Raw genomic sequence first — 20,377 nt, forward strand, 5'->3', positions numbered from 1 at the left:
ACATATAACTGTAAATCATCTGATTATCTAATATTTTCAGATATCTAGGCTATATTTAACATTTATTTTATATTTGGCCTGTTATGAAATCATGTATTGAACAATTTAAGCACAGCTCAGCTTTAAGAAACTCAAATAGCCTAGATGCATGCTTAGCATTTTGTGATCATTAAGGCTACTTTCACAAACTCTTATAGTCAGCTGTCCTCTGATTTACCGATATCTAGGCGACATTTGTAATATTTATTTTGTATTTGGCCTGTTATTAAATAATGTGGAAGAATTTAAACACAGTGTAAAACTTAAATCCCAAATTTGGAGACATCCATGTATGTTAAAAATTTACTGCAAATTCAAAACGGGATTAGTCTGGAACGGCTAACTGTACAGGGGACTGCTTTACACCTTTCTGTTCGGTAAGGTCTGCTGTATATTCTGATATATGGTTTGTCATATGTTAAACGAAGGGTTCGTGAAGTATTCCACCGAGACCTTCAAAAACTTTCAGTAGAATTTATGATTAAATTGAATGATATTATTTACTTTTTTCGCGAACGGTTTAGCGATTAGCGGCTAACATCGTTTAAAAGCTGAGAAAAAGCTCTTTCATGTGATACTTGTGATGTCTGTGTGATGAGTAGGCTACTTCGCGAGTAGTTCAACTGAGAAGAATGGGTTAATTTGGACGCACTTTCTTTCTTGCGCTGTCACTTTCTTCACTGCGTAATTTGTGCTGTGAATGCTAAGATTATTTTGACAGGCCATAGGCTAAATATATATCGCTATTAGTAGGACGCAAAGCAGAATATTTAAAGAAGGGGGCACCAAGGCCACCGTGGCCTGTAAACCTTTTTAAAGGGGCGTCACGGCCAACGGAAGGCTGAACCTTCCTGCCCTGTCGCTGGAGCATTGTTGCTTTGCTGTTGTCCATGGATTAATGCTACAAATTTGCTCCTCCAGTTCTGTTTGCCACTGCCCGGCACACCTGCCCTTCCCCTGCATGAGCTCTCTTCCTCTCTCCCCTCACAGTGACTACTGCAGTGGTGAGTGTGTCTCTACCCTCTTGCCTCGTTGTTGTCCCCAGTCTGTTCAATGGTTGGCGTACTAAACTGCGCTGATTACATTGCGGACTGGGTTGTGTTGTGAGCCTGGTTGGCTAACATGTAGTAGCGTGGTGTTGCTGTGTCGCTTGTGACAACTTCACTGTGTCGATATCATGTTCTCCGCTGGCAGCTGGATTAAAGACCGAGGTGAAGTTAGTTTGATATTTGATATTCGGATATTCGAAAGATTTTCAAAAAAAAAATGTATGCGGCCGGTTTCACCCCGTGTTTGCAGACAATGTACATACAGATGACCTGTCTACTTGCTCCCAGCCGACCTTAGGGACCGTCTAAAAAGTACCTTCTGAATTACCTTCATAGTCTTTTTTGTCAATAGCTTTGACATCATGTGACCTAGTGACTCCAAACCAATGCAGAATATTTATCCTATATGGGACTCATCAGACACACCTCTTTTTATAGTCACTGTATGCACACTGTATTTTATATGAATATTTTGTAAAAAAAATACATTATATCCTATATGAATGGTCCTCTTTTTTCAATACCTCCCAAGTCATGTGAACTAGTGACTCCAAACCAATGCAGAATAGTTATCCTATATAGGACTCATCGGGCACACCTCTTTTTATAGTCACTGTATGCACACTGTATTTTATATGAATATTTTGTAAAAAAAAATACATTATATCCTATATGAATGGTCCTCTTTTTTCAATACCTCCCAAGTCATGTGAACTAGTGACTCCAAACCAATGCAGAATAGTTATCCTATATAGGACTCACCGGGCACACCTCTTTTTATAGTCACTGTATGCACACTGTATTTTATATTAATATTTTAAAGAAAATACATTATTTACCATAAGAAACAGTCTCCTTTTTTTCAATACCTCCCAAGCCATGCGACCTAGTGACTCCAAACCAATGCAGAATAGTTATCCTATATGGGACTCATCGGGCACACCTCTTTTTATGGTCACTGTATGCACACTGTATTTTACATTAATATTTTAAAGAAAATACATTATTTCATATAAGAAACAGTCTCCTTTTTTTCAATACCTCCCAAGCCATGTGATCTAGTGACTCCAAACCAATGCAGAATAGTTATCCTATATGGGACTCATAAGACACACCTCTTTTTATGGTCACTGTATGCACACTGTATTTTATATGAATATTTTGTAAAAAAATGCATTATTTCCTATATGAATGGTCCTCTTTTTTCAATACCTCCCAAGTCATGTGACCTAGTGACTCCAAACCAATGCAGAATAGTTATCCTATATAGGACTCATCGGGCACACCTCTTTTTATAGTCACTGTATGCACACTGTATTTTATATGAATATTTTAAAGAAAATACATTATTTACCATAAGAAACAGTCTCCTTTTTTTCAATACCTCCCAAGCCATGCGACCTAGTGACTCCAAACCAATGCAGAATAGTTATCCTATATGGGACTCATCGGGCACACCTCTTTTTATGGTCACTGTATGCACACTGTATTTTACATTAATATTTTAAAGAAAATACATTATTTCATATAAGAAACAGTCTCCTTTTTTTCAATACCTCCCAAGCCATGTGATCTAGTGACTCCAAACCAATGCAGAATAGTTATCCTATATGGGACTCATCAGACACACCTCTTTTTATGGTCACTGTATGCACACTGTATTTTATATGAATATTTTGTAAAAAAAATACATTATTTCCTATATGAATGGTCCTCTTTTTTCAATACCTCCCAAGTCATGTGACCTAGTGACTCCAAACCAATGCAGAATAGTTATCCTATATAGGACTCATTGGGCACACCTCTTTTTATGGTCACTGTATGCACACTGTATTTTATATTAATATTTTAAAGAAAATACATTATTTCATATCAGAAACAGTCTCCTTTTTTTCAATACCTCCCAGGTAATGTGACCTAGGGACTCCAAACCAATGCAGAATAGTTATCCTATATAGGACTCATCGGGCACACCTCTTTTTATAGTCACTGTATGCACACTGTATTTTATATGAATATTTTAAAGAAAATACATTATTTACCATAAGAAACAGTCTCCTTTTTTTCAATACCTCCCAAGCCATGCGACCTAGTGACTCCAAACCAATGCAGAATAGTTATCCTATATGGGACTCATCGGGCACACCTCTTTTTATGGTCACTGTATGCACACTGTATTTTACATTAATATTTTAAAGAAAATACATTATTTCATATAAGAAACAGTCTCCTTTTTTTCAATACCTCCCAAGCCATGTGATCTAGTGACTCCAAACCAATGCAGAATAGTTATCCTATATGGGACTCATCAGACACACCTCTTTTTTATGGTCACTGTATGCACACTGTATTTTATATGAATATTTTGTAAAAAAATACATTATTTCCTATATGAATGGTCCTCTTTTTTCAATACCTCCCAAGTCATGTGACCTAGTGACTCCAAACCAATGCAGAATAGTTATCCTATATAGGACTCATCGGGCACACCTCTTTTTATAGTCACTGTATGCACACTGTATTTTATATGAATATTTTAAAGAAAATACATTATTTCATATAAGAAACAGTCTCTTTTTTTTCAATACCTCCCAAGTCATGTGACCTAGTGACTCCAAACCAATGCAGAATAGTTATCCTAAATGGGACTCATCAGACACACCTCTTTTTATGGTCATTGTATGCACACTGTATTCTATATGAATATTTTGTAAAAAAAAACACATTATTTCCTATGTGAATGGTCCTCTTTTTTCAATACCTCCCAAGTCATGTGACCTAGTGACTCCAAACCAATGCAAAATAGTTATCCTATATGGGACTCATCGGGCACACCTCTTTTTATGGTCACTGTATGCACACTGTATTTTATATGAATATTTTGTAAAAAAAATACATTATTTCCTATATGAATGGTCCTCTTTTTTCAATACCTCCCAAGTCATGTGACCTAGTGACTCCAAACCAATGCAGAATAGTTATCCTATATGGGACTCATCGGGCACACCTCTTTTTATAGTCACTGTATGCACACTGTATTTTATATGAATTTTTTTCAATAAAATACATTATTTTATATAAGAAACAGACTCCTTTTTTTCAATACCTCCCAAGCCATGTGACCTAGGGACTCCAAACCAATGCAGAATAGTTATCCTATGTGGGACTAATAAGACACACCTCTTCTTATAGTCACTGTATGCACACTATATTTTATATGAATATTTTTAAGAAAATACATTATTTGCCATCATGAATGGTCTCCATTTTTCAATACCTTGCAAGCTTTTTTCTCGCTAGACATCACAGATCAACATAGAACTGTTCTGCTATGTGATAATAATCAGACACATGTCAATGTGAAATAATATTTTGCATAAACTATTATATTTAATTTTTTTAAAGAATCATATTTATTTCCTATGGAAAACAGCTTTTTGCTCAATAGCTGCCATATAAGGGGTCCTAGACAACACAGATCAATACAGAACTGTTCTGCTATGGGGTACTTATCAGACACACCTCAATATGAAAAATGATTTGGCATCTACTGTTATATGGAAGGTATTGAGAGAAACACAGTTTCCATAGTCTACATCACTTCCCTTGCGGGGGGGGGGGGGGTATTGAAAAAGGAGACCATTCCTTATAGGAAACGATGTATTTTCTTTAAAATATTAATATAAAATAGTGTGCTTTCAATGGTTATAGGAAGAGGTGTGTCTGATTAGTCCCATATAGGGTAACTATTCTGCATTGGTTTGGAGCCACTAGGTCACATGGCTTGGGAGGTATTGAAAAAAAGGAGACTGTTTCTTATATGAAATAATGTATTTTCTTTAAAATATTCATATAAAATACAGTGTGCATACAGTGACTATAAAAAGAGGTGTGTCTGATGAGTCCTATATAGGATAATTATTCTGCATTGGTTTGGAGTCACTAGGTCACATGACCTGGGAGGTATTGAAAAAAAGGAGACTGTTTCTTATATGAAATAATGTATTTTCTTTAAAATATTCATATAAAATACAGTGTGCATACAGTGACTATAAAAAGAGGTGTGCCCGATGAGTCCTATATAGGATAACTATTATGCATTGGTTTGGAGTCACTAGGTCACATGACTTGGGAGGTATTGAAAAAAGAGGACCATTCATATAGGAAATAATGTATTTTTTTTACAAAATATTCATATAAAATACAGTGTGCATACAGTGACCATAAAAAGAGGTGTGTCTGATGAGTCCCATATAGGATAACTATTCTGCATTGGTTTGGAGCCACTAGGTCACATGACTTGGGAGGTATTGAAAAAAGAGGACCATTCATATAAAAAATAATGTATTTTTTTACAAAATATTCATATAAAATACAGTGTGCATACAGTGACTATAAAAAGAGGTGTGTCTGATGAGTCCCATATAGGATAACTATTCTGCATTGGTTTGGAGCCACTAGGTCACATGGCTTGGGAGGTATTGAAAAAAAGGAGACTGTTTCTTATATGAAATAATGTATTTTCTTTAAAATATTAATGTAAAAAACAGTGTGCATACAGTGATCATAAAAAGAGGTGTGCCCGATGAGTCCCATATAGGATAACAATTCTGCATTGGTTTGGAGTCACTAGGTCACATGACCTGGGAGGTATTGAAAAAAAGGAGACTGTTTCTTATATGAAATAATGTATTTTCTTTAAAATATTCATATAAAATACAGTGTGCATACAGTGACTATAAAAAGAGGTGTGTCTGATGAGTCCTATATAGGATAATTATTCTGCATTGGTTTGGAGTCACTAGGTCACATGACCTGGGAGGTATTGAAAAAAAGGAGACTGTTTCTTATATGAAATAATGTATTTTCTTTAAAATATTAATATAAAATACAGTGTGCATACAGTGACTATAAAAAGAGGTGTGCCCGATGAGTCCTATATAGGATAACTATTATGCATTGGTTTGGAGTCACTAGGTCACATGACTTGGGAGGTATTGAAAAAAGAGGACCATTCATATAGGAAATAATGTATTTTTTTACAAAATATTCATATAAAATACAGTGTGCATACAGTGACCATAAAAAGAGGTGTGTCTGATGAGTCCCATATAGGATAACTATTCTGCATTGGTTTGGAGCCACTAGGTCACATGACTTGGGAGGTATTGAAAAAAGAGGACCATTCATATAGGAAATAATGTGTTTTTTTTTACAAAATATTCATATAGAATACAGTGTGCATACAATGACTATAAAAAGAGGTGTGTCTGATGAGTCCCATATAGGATAACTATTCTGCATTGGTTTGGAGTCACTAGGTCACATGACTTGGGAGGTATTGAAAAAAGAGGACCATTCATATAAAAAATAATGTATTTTTTTACAAAATATTCATATAAAATACAGTGTGCATACAGTGACTATAAAAAGAGGTGTGTCTGATGAGTCCCATATAGGATAACTATTCTGCATTGGTTTGGAGCCACTAGGTCACATGGCTTGGGAGGTATTGAAAAAAAGGAGACTGTTTCTTATATGAAATAATGTATTTTCTTTAAAATATTAATGTAAAAAACAGTGTGCATACAGTGATCATAAAAAGAGGTGTGCCCGATGAGTCCCATATAGGATAACAATTATACATTGGTTTGGAGTCACTAGGTCACATGACTTGGGAGGTATTGAAAAAAGAGGACCATTCATATAGGAAATAATGTATTTTTTTACAAAATATTCATATAAAATACAGTGTGCATACAGTGACCATAAAAAGAGGTGTGTCTGATGAGTCCCATATAGGATAACTATTCTGCATTGGTTTGGAGCCACTAGGTCACATGACTTGGGAGGTATTGAAAAAAGAGGACCATTCATATAAAAAATAATGTATTTTTTTACAAAATATTCATATAAAATACAGTGTGCATACAGTGACTATAAAAAGAGGTGTGTCTGATGAGTCCCATATAGGATAACTATTCTGCATTGGTTTGGAGCCACTAGGTCACATGGCTTGGGAGGTATTGAAAAAAAGGAGACTGTTTCTTATATGAAATAATGTATTTTCTTTAAAATATTAATGTAAAAAACAGTGTGCATACAGTGATCATAAAAAGAGGTGTGCCCGATGAGTCCCATATAGGATAACAATTCTGCATTGGTTTGGAGTCACTAGGTCACATGACCTGGGAGGTATTGAAAAAAGGAGACTGTTTCTTATATGAAATAATGTATTTTCTTTAAAATATTCATATAAAATACAGTGTGCATACAGTGACTATAAAAAGAGGTGTGTCTGATGAGTCCTATATAGGATAATTATTCTGCATTGGTTTGGAGTCACTAGGTCACATGACCTGGGAGGTATTGAAAAAAAGGAGACTGTTTCTTATATGAAATAATGTATTTTCTTTAAAATATTAATATAAAATACAGTGTGCATACAGTGACCATAAAAAGAGGTGTGCCCGATGAGTCCCATATAGGATAACTATGTTGCATTGGTTTGGAGTCACTAGGTCACATGACTTGGGAGGTATTGAAAAAAGAGGACCATTCATATAGGAAATAATGTGTTTTTTTTTACAAAATATTCATATAAAATACAGTGGGCATACAGTGACCATAAAAAGAGGTGTGCCCGATGAGTTCCATATAGGATAACTATTCTGCATTGGTTTGGAGTCACTAGGTCAAATGACTTGGGAGGTATTGAAAAAAGAGGACCATTCATATAGGAAATAATGTATTTTTTTACAAAATATTCATATAAAATACAGTGTGCATACAGTGACCATAAAAAGAGGTGTGTCTGATGAGTCCTATATAGGATAATTATTCTGCATTGGTTTGGAGTCACTAGGTCACATGACCTGGGAGGTATTGAAAAAAAGGAGACTGTTTCTTATATGAAATAATGTATTTTCTTTAAAATATTAATATAAAATACAGTGTGCATACAGTGACTATAAAAAGAGGTGTGCCCGATGAGTCCTATATAGGATAACTATTATGCATTGGTTTGGAGTCACTAGGTCACATGACTTGGGAGGTATTGAAAAAAGAGGACCATTCATATAGGAAATAATGTATTTTTTTTACAAAATATTCATATAAAATACAGTGTGCATACAGTGACCATAAAAAGAGGTGTGTCTGATGAGTCCCATATAGGATAACTATTCTGCATTGGTTTGGAGCCACTAGGTCACATGACTTGGGAGGTATTGAAAAAAGAGGACCATTCATATAGGAAATAATGTGTTTTTTTTTACAAAATATTCATATAGAATACAGTGTGCATACAATGACTATAAAAAGAGGTGTGTCTGATGAGTCCCATATAGGATAACTATTCTGCATTGGTTTGGAGTCACTAGGTCACATGACTTGGGAGGTATTGAAAAAAGAGGACCATTCATATAAAAAATAATGTATTTTTTTTACAAAATATTCATATAAAATACAGTGTGCATACAGTGACTATAAAAAGAGGTGTGTCTGATGAGTCCCATATAGGATAACTATTCTGCATTGGTTTGGAGCCACTAGGTCACATGGCTTGGGAGGTATTGAAAAAAAGGAGACTGTTTCTTATATGAAATAATGTATTTTCTTTAAAATATTAATGTAAAAAACAGTGTGCATACAGTGATCATAAAAAGAGGTGTGCCCGATGAGTCCCATATAGGATAACAATTCTACATTGGTTTGGAGTCACTAGGTCACATGACCTGGGAGGTATTGAAAAAAAGGAGACTGTTTCTTATATGAAATAATGTATTTTCTTTAAAATATTCATATAAAATACAGTGTGCATACAGTGACTATAAAAAGAGGTGTGTCTGATGAGTCCTATATAGGATAATTATTCTGCATTGGTTTGGAGTCACTAGGTCACATGACCTGGGAGGTATTGAAAAAAAGGAGACTGTTTCTTATATGAAATAATGTATTTTCTTTAAAATATTCATATAAAATACAGTGTGCATACAGTGACTATAAAAAGAGGTGTGTCTGATGAGTCCCATATAGGATAACAATTCTGCATTGGTTTGGAGTCACTAGGTCACATGACCTGGGAGGTATTGAAAAAAGGAGACTGTTTCTTATATGAAATAATGTATTTTCTTTAAAATATTCATATAAAATACAGTGTGCATACAGTGACTATAAAAAGAGGTGTGTCTGATGAGTCCCATATAGGATAACTATTTTGAATTGGTTTGGAGTCACTAGGTCACATGATGTCAAAGCTATTGACAAAAAAGACTATGAAGGTAATTCAGAATGTACTTTTTAGACGGTCCCTATGGTCGGCTGGGAGCAAGTAGACAGGTCATCTGTTTGTACATTGTCTGCAAACACGGGGTGAAACCGGCCGCATATTTTTTTTTTTGAATATCTGTCGAATATCCGAATATCAAATATCAAACTAACTTCACCTCGGTGGATTAAAGTCCTCTCAGCTCGCCTCATGCTGTTGTGCCTGTGTGCTTTTTGTAACTTGGCAATGGAGCCTGTTTACACCTAACCTGACTTTCGCCAGATGAATTTCGCTCCGCCTAGCTCCACTCATCCATCTGGAACCGATCCATTGGAATGGTGTTTCAGAAGGCTGGGCCTTATCAAAAATCCTTGCATATGATCAGGTGCGTAGATTTGCGTGGGGACCGAAGGACGTGTCCACACCAATGTCAAATTACGACTGAAATGTCCCCACCAATATTCAGGTCGAAATGGGGGGGAAGCGCTCACATGCGCTACACAAAGAGTTAGGTAAATAATTTCTCACTTCAGTGCTGCGGATCATCTCGTACAGATCTTGTAATGTGCAGTAGCCTATAAGGGTAAATCGCGCTGATTTGAAGTTACCTATAATAACTACCAGTGAGCCGCAGTCTCCGCGCTTCAGCTTCACTTCACTACAAGGCATATGGAGTGCGTCCAAATTCACCCATTCTTCTCTGTTGAACTCCTTGAGAAGTAGGCTACTCATCACACATGTGTCACATGAAAGAGCCTTTTCTCAGCTTTTAAACGGTGCTAGCTAGCCACTATTTGCTGTGATAAACAGTTCGCGAGAAAAATAACTTCAAGTGATTTAACAATTATTCTCTGCGCACATCTCCACATCCATTCGTCTCGGTGGAATCTCGTAGGCCTACACTCTTCACGCAACACATGACAAACCATATATCAGAATAAACAGCAGACCTTACCGAACACAAAGGTGTAATGCATTTCCGTGTATAGTTAACTGTTCCAGAGTAATCCGGTTTTGAAATAAATTGTAGCAAAATTCAACATGGTCTTTCGGCTTTAAGCATTTCTTAAAACTGAGCTGTGCTTACATCGCCTAGATATCTGTAAATATCAGAATCAGAGAATATACTGGCAGCTCACGGTTCATTGTAGCCTTAATGATTTCTTTTCACAAAATGCTAAGCATGCATGCAGGGGCGTATCAAGCTTTTTAAAAGTGTGGGGGTTGTGGGATAGTCAAATGAAACAATCTGGACAAATTATTAATAACTCCCTTACCTACAGGGACGTTGTAAGTATTTTCTGAGAGGGGTGCGGACTATATTGGTGTCCGGGAGTTTCTCCCCCGAAAAAAATGTGAAATTCTGATTGCTAAACACACCGTTTTAATGCAGTTTGGAAGGGACAGAAGAAGCAGCGCCTCTCATGTGTGGCTCATGTAACATGTAGGCCTACATGATCTACCTGCTATCACTTCACTATTTGACACTACCCTACATGGAGACATATCTCATGTTATAAATCAAGAAATCATTTCAGAAATTATGTTTTGTACATATGGGTTAGCAAGCTACAATAAATTGCCTAACAGACAGCAGCCTCATTTCGAGGTATCACTAATACCTATTAAATAAATGTAAAGGACACAGAATAGTGACAGAACTGTAAGCTCAAATTCAAAAACGTTTGAAGTCTACCCAAACATATGCAAAGGGAATATAAATAAATTGTGTTGCATATAGCCAGCTTAATTAATGTTAATTTAAAGATTATGATTAGCAGTTTATGCTTTTTCCATTGAAAGTTACAGGAAGCCACGTTGTTGTTTAAACTATTGTTGCTTCTAGCCCACGTTATCTACAGTTTCACTTGCTGCAGGGACGCACACATTGCACACAGCGTTCTATTTGAGTTCTACATGATGGAAATCTTAGTTCTCAGATGTAGAACTCAAATGTGTCTTGACCACACAGCTTAATTAATGTCAATTTAAAGATTATGATTAGCAGTTTATGCTTTTTCCATTGAAAGTTACAGGAAGCCACGTTGTTGTTTAAACTATTGTTGCTTCTAGCCCACATTACCTCCAGTTTCACTTACTGCAGGGACGCACACATTGCACACTAGCGTTCTATTTGAGTTCTACATGATGGAAATCTTAGTTCTCAGATGTAGAACTCAAATGTGTCTTGACCACGCTGTTTGTAAGATGAAAATAAGATGTTCTAAATGGAACGTGATTGTATTTAACACATTAAGATCTCCAGTAGGCCTAGATGTAGCACTACGACACATTGACAGTGAAATGCCGCCGACATTTGTAAGATCAGATTAAATAAGACGTTCTAAATGGAACGCAATGTAAGCTGTTCAGATCTTTTTCAAGGTCCTGGAGACGTATGTGTGCTGACTGGGCTATGTATAACCTAGTTGATGACACGCACCCCCGCTTTCACTTTGACTCCCTGCATTTCTACATTGTGACAAAAACTGTCAGTCAGACAGTGAATTTTGGTTTACTAAATTACCATAATGCGGTAACAATTATAATTTTAATTCTACCTGAAATCTGCTCACTGCAGACGTTATAATGCAGACCCAAGGAGCAGCACGCAGCCTTGAAAGACGCACACTTTGAATTTGATCAGAGCGGCTCTGGTTCTTCACTGGCTAACTTGATGTGATTGGCTGGATGACCGTTCAATCAAATCAACAGACCTATGTGTCTCCCTGTGTGTGCGTTATACGGTTCCAACTCTTTACGGGAGCGTTTATTTCCATATTTTACTTTCATTTTAATCTGACAAAAAGTGTGGGGGATAGAATCGTGTTCCAGCAAAAGTGCGTACGTTATAACACCCACATCCCCCACGCTTGCTACGCGCCTGCATGCATGTATTTAAGTTTCTTAAAACTGAGCTGTGCTTAAATGGGTCAATGCATGATCTTATAACAGACCAAATAGAAAATAAATGTTAAATGTTAAATATAGCATACATATCTGTACATATTAAAATCAGATTATGTAGGCTACACAGTATAGTTAGATCAAGTTAGACAGTAGAACATTTTAATCATTTTATATATCTATAATGGCTGGTGAAAGAGTCTGGGGGGGGGTAGTGGTGTCCCCACCAAAGCTGAGACCAAACCTACGCCCTTGCGTATGATTGGATAAGCCACTTGTCTGTCATCTATTGACGTGCTACTTCAACCACTCACATCGAAGCCAACCCGTGACGCTGAGAACAGTCTCACAGTCGCTTCTACGCTACGTCACATCTATGAAACTCCCGCCCTGTGTCCTGATTGGCTCTACCATAAAATCTGGTGCAGAACTATCTCATCATTGACAAAAAATGTGACCTGTTTTGTCTCTCAGAGACCTGGCAACAACCCGGGGACTGCATTCATTTAAACCTGCTGACCCCCTCTGGATACTGCTACTTATCCAAACCCAGATCTGTAGGGAGAGGGGGTGGGTTGGCTGTAGTGTACCGCTCAGATCTGAATATTAAAGAACTTAGGCCATTTGAAGTGACATCTTTTGAATATATTGCTGTGAAGGTTGTTTCTACCCTACCACTTTTACTATTGCTAATCTACCACCCCCCAAAACCACCTGCAAATTTTCTGTCTGAATTCAATGAACTCACTGTACTAATTGTTCTTACACCTCAGAGTTTAACTCTTTATTGGACTGTTTTAGTTTGACACAGCATGTTGACTTTCCCACTCACACTCATGGTCACACATTGGATCTGCTCTGCTCTTCTGGTCTGAATGGCATCTCTGTCTCTGGTTCCCTCTCTGGTGTCTCGGACCATAAGCTCATTGAATGCCATTTTCATATGATCACTCCTCCTCCCTCCTCAGAGAAAACAACTATCACAGGTCGTAACATCAGATCAATTGACCACAGCATGCTTGCTGCCTCACAGCATGCTTGCTTGCTGTTTGACCTGGACGAGCTCTCGTCCGCAGATAACCTGGTTGCTATGTACAATGAATCCTGACCAGCCTGCTTAATAGCTTAGCCCCTGTCAGGACTAGGCTTGTACCAGCAAACCGTACATGCGCCTGGTTCACCCCTGAGCTTAGGCAACTAAAGGTCGGTGGCCTCTCTCTTGAACGGCTATACAAGAAAAACTGGCCTTACAATTCACTCCATGCTCTACACCGAACATATTCAGACATATAGGGAAGCCCTCAATGCCCACTCAAACTACTACATCACTCATAACCTCCTCCATATCCAGGCCAAAAACCCTATTCAGGACTGTGGACAAACTCGTAAAACCCCCTGTCACTGCCTGTCCTAAGACCCCTGAGCAGTGCCAGGCCTTCTTACACTTCTTTGATGATAAAATTAGCCAAATCTACAACAACTTCAACCCCAATGCTATCTCTCTCTTTTTCTCCTCCTTCTCTGGGCCCTCAGCTCTCTCATTTCACTGCTACTGACTCCCTCACTATCACTGACATCATTACTAAGTCCAACTCCTCATCATGTCTGCTTGACCCTGCCCCCACCCCTCTACTTAAAGCCTGCTCCACTCGTGGTGTCCCCCAGGGTTCTGTACTTGGGCCCCTCCTCTTTTTCATATACATCCTCCCTTTGGCCAGATTATTCACAGCCACGGTCTCAACTTCCACTGCTATTCAGATGACATCCAACTCTATCTTACCACTCCCTCTCCCTCTGACCCCCCACCATGCTGCCTCTCTGACCGAAATTCTGCTGATTGGCCCTAAAAGCATCCTCACCAAATCTTCTGTCTCACTCTCAACATTGATGGCTCACCTGTCCACTCTACCCCTATTGTTAAAAACCTTGGCATTGAGCTTGACTCCACCCTTAGCTTTGATCCTTATATCAAATCACTCACTAAGACTGCTTTTTTCACCTCTCTAACATTGCCCACCTCCGACCCTTCCTCTCTGCTAGTGATGCACAGACTTTGGTTCACTCTTTCATTATGTCCCGTCTAGATTACTGCAACTCACTTTTCCTTGGTCTCCCCACTAAAACCCTTCAAAAGACTACAATATATTCAAAACTCTGCAGCCAGGCTCCTCACCCATACCAGACGATCAGCACACATCACCCCCTTTCTCCATCAACTCCATTGGCAACCAGTTCCGTCCCGGATCAAATATACTGCTCAAAAAAATTAAGGGAGCACTTACAGTTTTCCACAATTGTTAAAACACATTTTTGAAACATTCCACCCTTTTCTCCATTCTCAAATTACATTCACATAATGTCTGACAGTTGTTGCAAAATAAAACACTCGCCTCAAAAGTTTTACTTGCTCAGAACCAAACAGTGTCAGAGTACCGATCCACTGTATGATTGAAGTGTTCCCTTAATTGTTTTTGAGCAGTATACAAAGCACTACTACTCACCTTCAAAGCCCTTCACAACCTTGCTCCCCCCTACATCTGCAACCTCCTGACCCCTTACACTCCTTCCCGCTCACTCAGATCCTCTGACCAAAACCTCCCCCCCACTCCAGACTCTCCACCCTGGGTGGCAGGTCCTACAGTGCCTTGGCACCCAAACTCTGGAACTCCCTCCCCCAACCTCTTCGTCCCTGTCCTTCTCTTCCTTTCTTCAAAGCACATCTCAAGACCTTACTGTTTAATGATCACTTCTCCTCCACACCCAACACATAGTTCCATACAGATAGCTTGTCTTTGTTGTATTGTTTTGTTTGTTTGTTATTGTGTTTCTTTGCCTTCCTACTGTGTAAAGTGACCTTGGGTTTGAGAAAGGCGATATATAAAATAAACTTATTATTATATTTATTCTGAGAACTAGAGGGGCATTGAGGCGTCGCCTTGGGACAAGAGTGTTTGTACGCGATAAAGACAGCTGGAAAGAGAGTTACTTCTTTACTTTATATCAGGGGAAACATATACGGCAGCAGACTATTTTCAGTGGGATAATAAATCACCTTACATTTCATAGGTGGGACAAACAGAAAAACAGCAATGTTGACATCTGTCAAATGGAACATGTGTGTGACGTTTTGTTTACATTACAGAACTGACCATGCTTCTGTAAGCAGAGCACGACCACGTTTGCTGAGATGTAAGTTTTTATGTTTATTCAGTATTTGTGATCATTCACACTCATATGTTTTAGCATGGTATGCTTGAACGTACGGGTGTGTGTATGTTTTTTGTTTATGTTGACATTGTGTGTGTGTGAGAGATATTTGTTTGTGTGTGTGTGCCTGTATGTTTGTGCCTGTGTGTGTATATGTGTGTGTGTGCTGGTACGGTAGTGGTGTGTGTGTGTGTGTGTTTTTTTGTTTATGTTGACATTGTGTGTGTGTGTGTGTGTGTGTGTGTGTGTGTGTGTGCCTGTCTAGCATTAAATATTAAAGTCAGCCAAAAGCTATTAATTAGTCTTAGTTAAAGATAGTTAAAGATCAGTGATTTACACATGATCTAATCCGCCATTTACTATTCACAAAAGCTGGTATTGTGTTTCCTGAATCCTTACATTCAGGCGTTCAAATGAAATGTAATTAAATAGCATATAAATATGTATGATGCTTGCATGAGGGAAACATCCCAAAACAAAGCCACCCATATAATTGTTGTTGTTTTGAGAAGTATTTCTCATGCAAGCATTATGCAACAATGCAAAAACAATGAAACTATTGTAGGCCTAATTATATTTTACATTAGTAAAGCAGTACTCTGATGTGCATGTTTTCACAAACTTTTGTGAACAATCTTAGCACTTTAAACATTGACTGTTTTGAAGTGCATGTATAGCAATATAGTATAAAAATAATAATAATTGTGATATCATTATGATAATTTGATGGGGGGTGGGAGGAGGGGGTGGGTTCATGTAGGTGGGCCATATGACCCCAAATTATGTCTTGACTGGGTCTCAGGTCAAAGAAGTTTGAGAAAGGCTGATGTGATCATTATGATCAGTATATGATCATTTAAACAAGTTTTATGACAAGGTCGGTGAGGATGGGAAAAATCGTACATTTCTGTGCAAACTTTGCCCGCACTTCAGCAAACCTGAAACGGCATATTGAACTGAAGCGCCTGGCTAGCCTTTCAAGGTATGTGCAAGCCAATAAAAAATCAAAAGACTTGTCAAGACAGATCCTCAACCCAAATTAACTGCATTCTATATGGTGCATATACTGTATATACTGTAACCTTATGGGCCCTATGATGACATTCTAAAGTGCATCGTCACTCGTCAAAAGTCTATTCAAATTTAGTAGGATGTCCAGTTCACATTGGGAGGGGTTTCGTTCTCAAAAGTGGAGTGCATGGTGTAACAAGGTGTTCCTAGGTCTTTTAATCAGTCATATGGGTGTGTTTGGGGCGTAACATCATTTTAAACCAATGAGAATGACATCTGTCATTCCCTTTAACGCGCGATATGTCAGATAAATGCATCGGTATTTTGGCATTCAACGGCGTATTTGAAGGAGGCTGCTTGCAAAACCGTATGGAATAGTCATTCTTAAAGGACAATTCCGGCGCAAAATGAACCTAGGGGTTAATAACACATTTGTACTGAGTTCGACCGTTCGCTGGGATTTGTTTTCATGCTAGTCGAATGTGACCAGTTTTATTGCAAACCGCTTATTAGCGTTTAACGCTAGCCTTCGGGGCACACGTACTGTAGAAAGAAATCGCTATTTCTATACCACTAACAGGCTCAAAATAGCACTACACTTACACAGTATCATAATGAGGGTCTCTACATGTAAACCGAAGCATTGAGAACTTTGTAAGTGTACAGGCAGTTTATTAAAAAGAAACACATTACCGTTCTCAACTAACTTCACCAAGGAGTCAGTCAACGACAAGACAGTTATATGCAGTTACTTTCACTATTGACTGACAATGGGTTACCATCGAAAACATAGGCTGGAAAAAGCAACACTTACCCTAATGTTTCAGTCAATCTTAGTTTGCTTAGTTGGCACTAACACATTCTACTTTTTTGCCAAATAAATGAAAAGCATGTTGAAATCATCAATGTCTTCACTCTTGCTGTATCAAAATCTCACCTTTCCTGAGAGATGGTCTCAATGATGCTTAAAGTCAAGTCAAATTCTTTCAGTTTGTGCATGATTACATGATATAACTATACTAATACTATAGCCTAAATGGTGGATAATTAAGCTAGATACGTTAAACGTGTTTGTGTGTGTGTGTGTGTGTGTGTGTGTCTGTGTGTGTGTCTGTGTGTGTGTCTGTGTGTACGTGTCTGTGTGTTCCCCATATTCTGATGAGGTTGTTCTCTCTGTGTGTGTGTGTGTGTTCCCCATATTCTGATGAGGATGTTTTCTCTGTGTGTGTGTGTGTGTGTGTGTGTGTGTGTGTGTGTGTGTGTGTGTGTGTGTGTGTGTCTGTGTGTGTGTTCTCATGTTCTCATGTTCTCTCCTCTCCTCTTGTCTGCAGATGCCTGTGATCTCACACTGGACCCAAACACAGCACACAGAAATCTCTCTCTCTCTGAGGGGAACAGAACGGTGACACATGCGAGAGAAGCGTATCCTGAACACCCAGAGCGATTTGACTACTATCATCAGGTGTTGTGTAGAGAGGGTCTGACTGGACGCTGCTACTGGGAGGTTGAGTTGAGTGACTATAGCCCACATATATCTGTGGCCTATAAAAGCATCAAGAGGAAAGGGGTGGGTGATGACGTCATAATGGGATACAATGCCAAGTCCTGGATTCTGAACTGCTCTCCTGATGACAGTTACTCTGCCTGGCACAATAAGAAACGCACTGACATACCTGCCCCCTCCCCTCCCTCCAGAAGAGTAGGAGTTTACCTGGACTGGCCGGCCGGCACTCTGTCCTTCAACAGCGTCTCCACTAACACACTCATCCACCTGCACACGTTCCACTCCACATTCACTGAGCCCCTCTATCCAGGGTTTTGGGTTTATCAATCCTCAGTGTCCCTTTGCTAGATCACATGAGCTCCTCCGTCAACAGGTACATCCATCCTTTCTCTCTACCCTCAGTTTCTACTCCCCCCTCCCTTCTCTTCCTCCCTCTCTCTCTCTCTACCCTCAGTTTCTACTCCCCCTTCCCTTCTCTTCCTCCCTCTTTCTCTCTATGTCTCTCTCTACTCTCTCATTCCATGCGTGTGTGTGTGTGGGTGTGAAAAGCGCTATGTAAATGTAATGTGTTGTAGATCTTATTTACAATCGGTTACTGTGTCTGTTGTATAACACTGTGTGTGTGGTTTATATAGACCCTTTCAACAATAAAAACAAAAACAATGCTTGAACGTTTATTAGCTCCAGGTTTGGCCCATAGACTGTATAAAGAACTGCAGGAACACCAGTCACACACACTCCTGTTCATACACATGTGTAGTGTATGTATGTACGTATATTCAATTATGTACTGCTGTTTTGATGAAACTAAACAAATGCTTATATTGATTTCTTCATATTATGCTCTGTAAGATGTGAGATTGCTGTTTATAGACTTCAGTTCTGCATTCAACACCATAATACCACAACAACTCATCTGCAAACTTGACAAACTGGGACTCAGTACCTACCTCTGCAACTGGCTACTGGACTTCCTCTGTCAGAGGCCCCAAGTAGTACGTGTTGGCAACAATATCTCAAGCAGCATCACACTGAGCACGGGGGCCCCCCAAGGCTGCGTGCTCAGTCCGCTGCTCTTCACCCTGCTGACGCATGACTGCACTACAACCTACAGCAACAACCACATAGTGAAATTTGCTGACGACACAACTCTGGTGGGTCTCATCACCAAGGGCGATGAGACTCAATACAGGTTGGAGGTCGACCTTCTGACAACGTGGTGCAGGGACAACAACCTCCTGCTGAACGTCAGCAAGACCAAAGAGATTGTTGTTGACTTCCGGAGAGGTCACACCCAACACCTGCCACTGACCATCGACGGTGCTGTGGTGGAGAGAGTGAGCAGCACCAAATTCCTGGGGGTGCACATCAGTGAAGACCTCTCCTGGACCACCAACACTGCATCACTGGCGAAGAAAGCTCAGCGCCGCCTGTACTTCCTGCGGAAACTCAGGCGAGCAAGTGCCCCACCAGCCATCATGACCACATTCTACCGAGGCACCATTGAGAGCATCCTCTCCAGCTGTATCGCTGTGTGGGGCGGAAGCTGCACTGAATACAACAGGAAAGCCCTGCAGCGCATAGTGAACACAGCTGGAAGGATTATTGGTGCTTCACTCCCCTCCCTGAAGGACATTTACACCTCCCACCTCACCCGCAAGGCGACCACAATTGTGAGTGATGCAAGTCACCCCGCTCACAATTTGTTTGATCCACTGCCCTCTGGGAAGAGGTACAGAAGCCTGCGCTCCCGCACCACCAGACTCACCAACAGCTTCATACACCAGGCTGTTAGGATGCTAAACTCTCTCCCCCCTCTTCCCCCTCCACCCTCAGTCACATAACATCTTGGACTTTTGGACCCACAATGGCTGCCTTGCACTACTCCACTTGCACTACTCCACTTGTACACTTGCACACTTTGCAACTTGTTGTTGTTGTCCTGTGTCCTGAAAACACTTCTGAACACACTTCTGCTGCTCTTATATAACTTGCACCACTATGCATACTTAGGTCAAACATAACTACCTCAGCCATTTATTGGCCTGACTTCTGCACTATTATATTGACTGTCTACTGTATGCACAATTGCACAATTTTTCAACCCATTTCTTTTTTGCTGCTCTTATTTCTTCACTGTATGTGCCTTCTTATTTACTCTTTACTTTTTATATTGTTTACTTGAATGTTATGTTTTTGTCTGTGGACCTAATAGGTAAAATGTCTTGTCTCCACCGTGGGATAGTGGGAAACGTAATTTCGATCTTTTTGTATGTCTTGAACATGTGAAGAAATTGACAATAAAGCAGACTTTGACTTTGACTTTGACTTTGTAAGAGAATTTGAAAGGTGAAAACATAGGAAGTCATGATTTACCATTGGGAACTTTTT

The 20,377-nt window shown here is 39.1% G+C and overlaps 1 protein-coding gene across 6 annotated transcripts in view; it reads left to right on the top strand.

Annotated features, from left to right (window-relative positions):
• LOC143121582 (protein NLRC3-like) overlaps positions 1-18,919 on the top strand; it is a 63,389-nt gene extending 44,470 nt beyond the window's left edge. For 4 of the 6 annotated variants that reach the window (XM_076282019.1, XM_076282001.1, XM_076282037.1 and 1 more), the window contains 2 exons: positions 15,407-15,453; positions 17,814-18,867. In XM_076282019.1, coding sequence (XP_076138134.1) covers positions 15,407-15,453; positions 17,814-18,334 — 568 coding nt within the window. In that variant the 3' untranslated portion in view covers positions 18,335-18,867. Of the gene's footprint in view, positions 1-960; positions 1,044-15,406; positions 15,454-17,813 lie in introns of all 6 variants that reach the window. The other 2 variants (XM_076282027.1, XM_076282045.1) reach the window with 2 other exon arrangements.
• The last annotated feature ends 1,458 nt before the right edge of the window (positions 18,920-20,377 follow it).

The sequence above is a fragment of the Alosa pseudoharengus genome, unplaced genomic scaffold, assembly GCF_046254945.1.
Source record: "Alosa pseudoharengus isolate Yale_2024_CS ecotype anadromous, Long Island Sound unplaced genomic scaffold, YU_APseudo_1.1 YU_APseudo_1.1_scf_1, whole genome shotgun sequence".
Lineage (NCBI taxonomy): Eukaryota > Metazoa > Chordata > Actinopteri > Clupeiformes > Clupeidae > Alosa > Alosa pseudoharengus.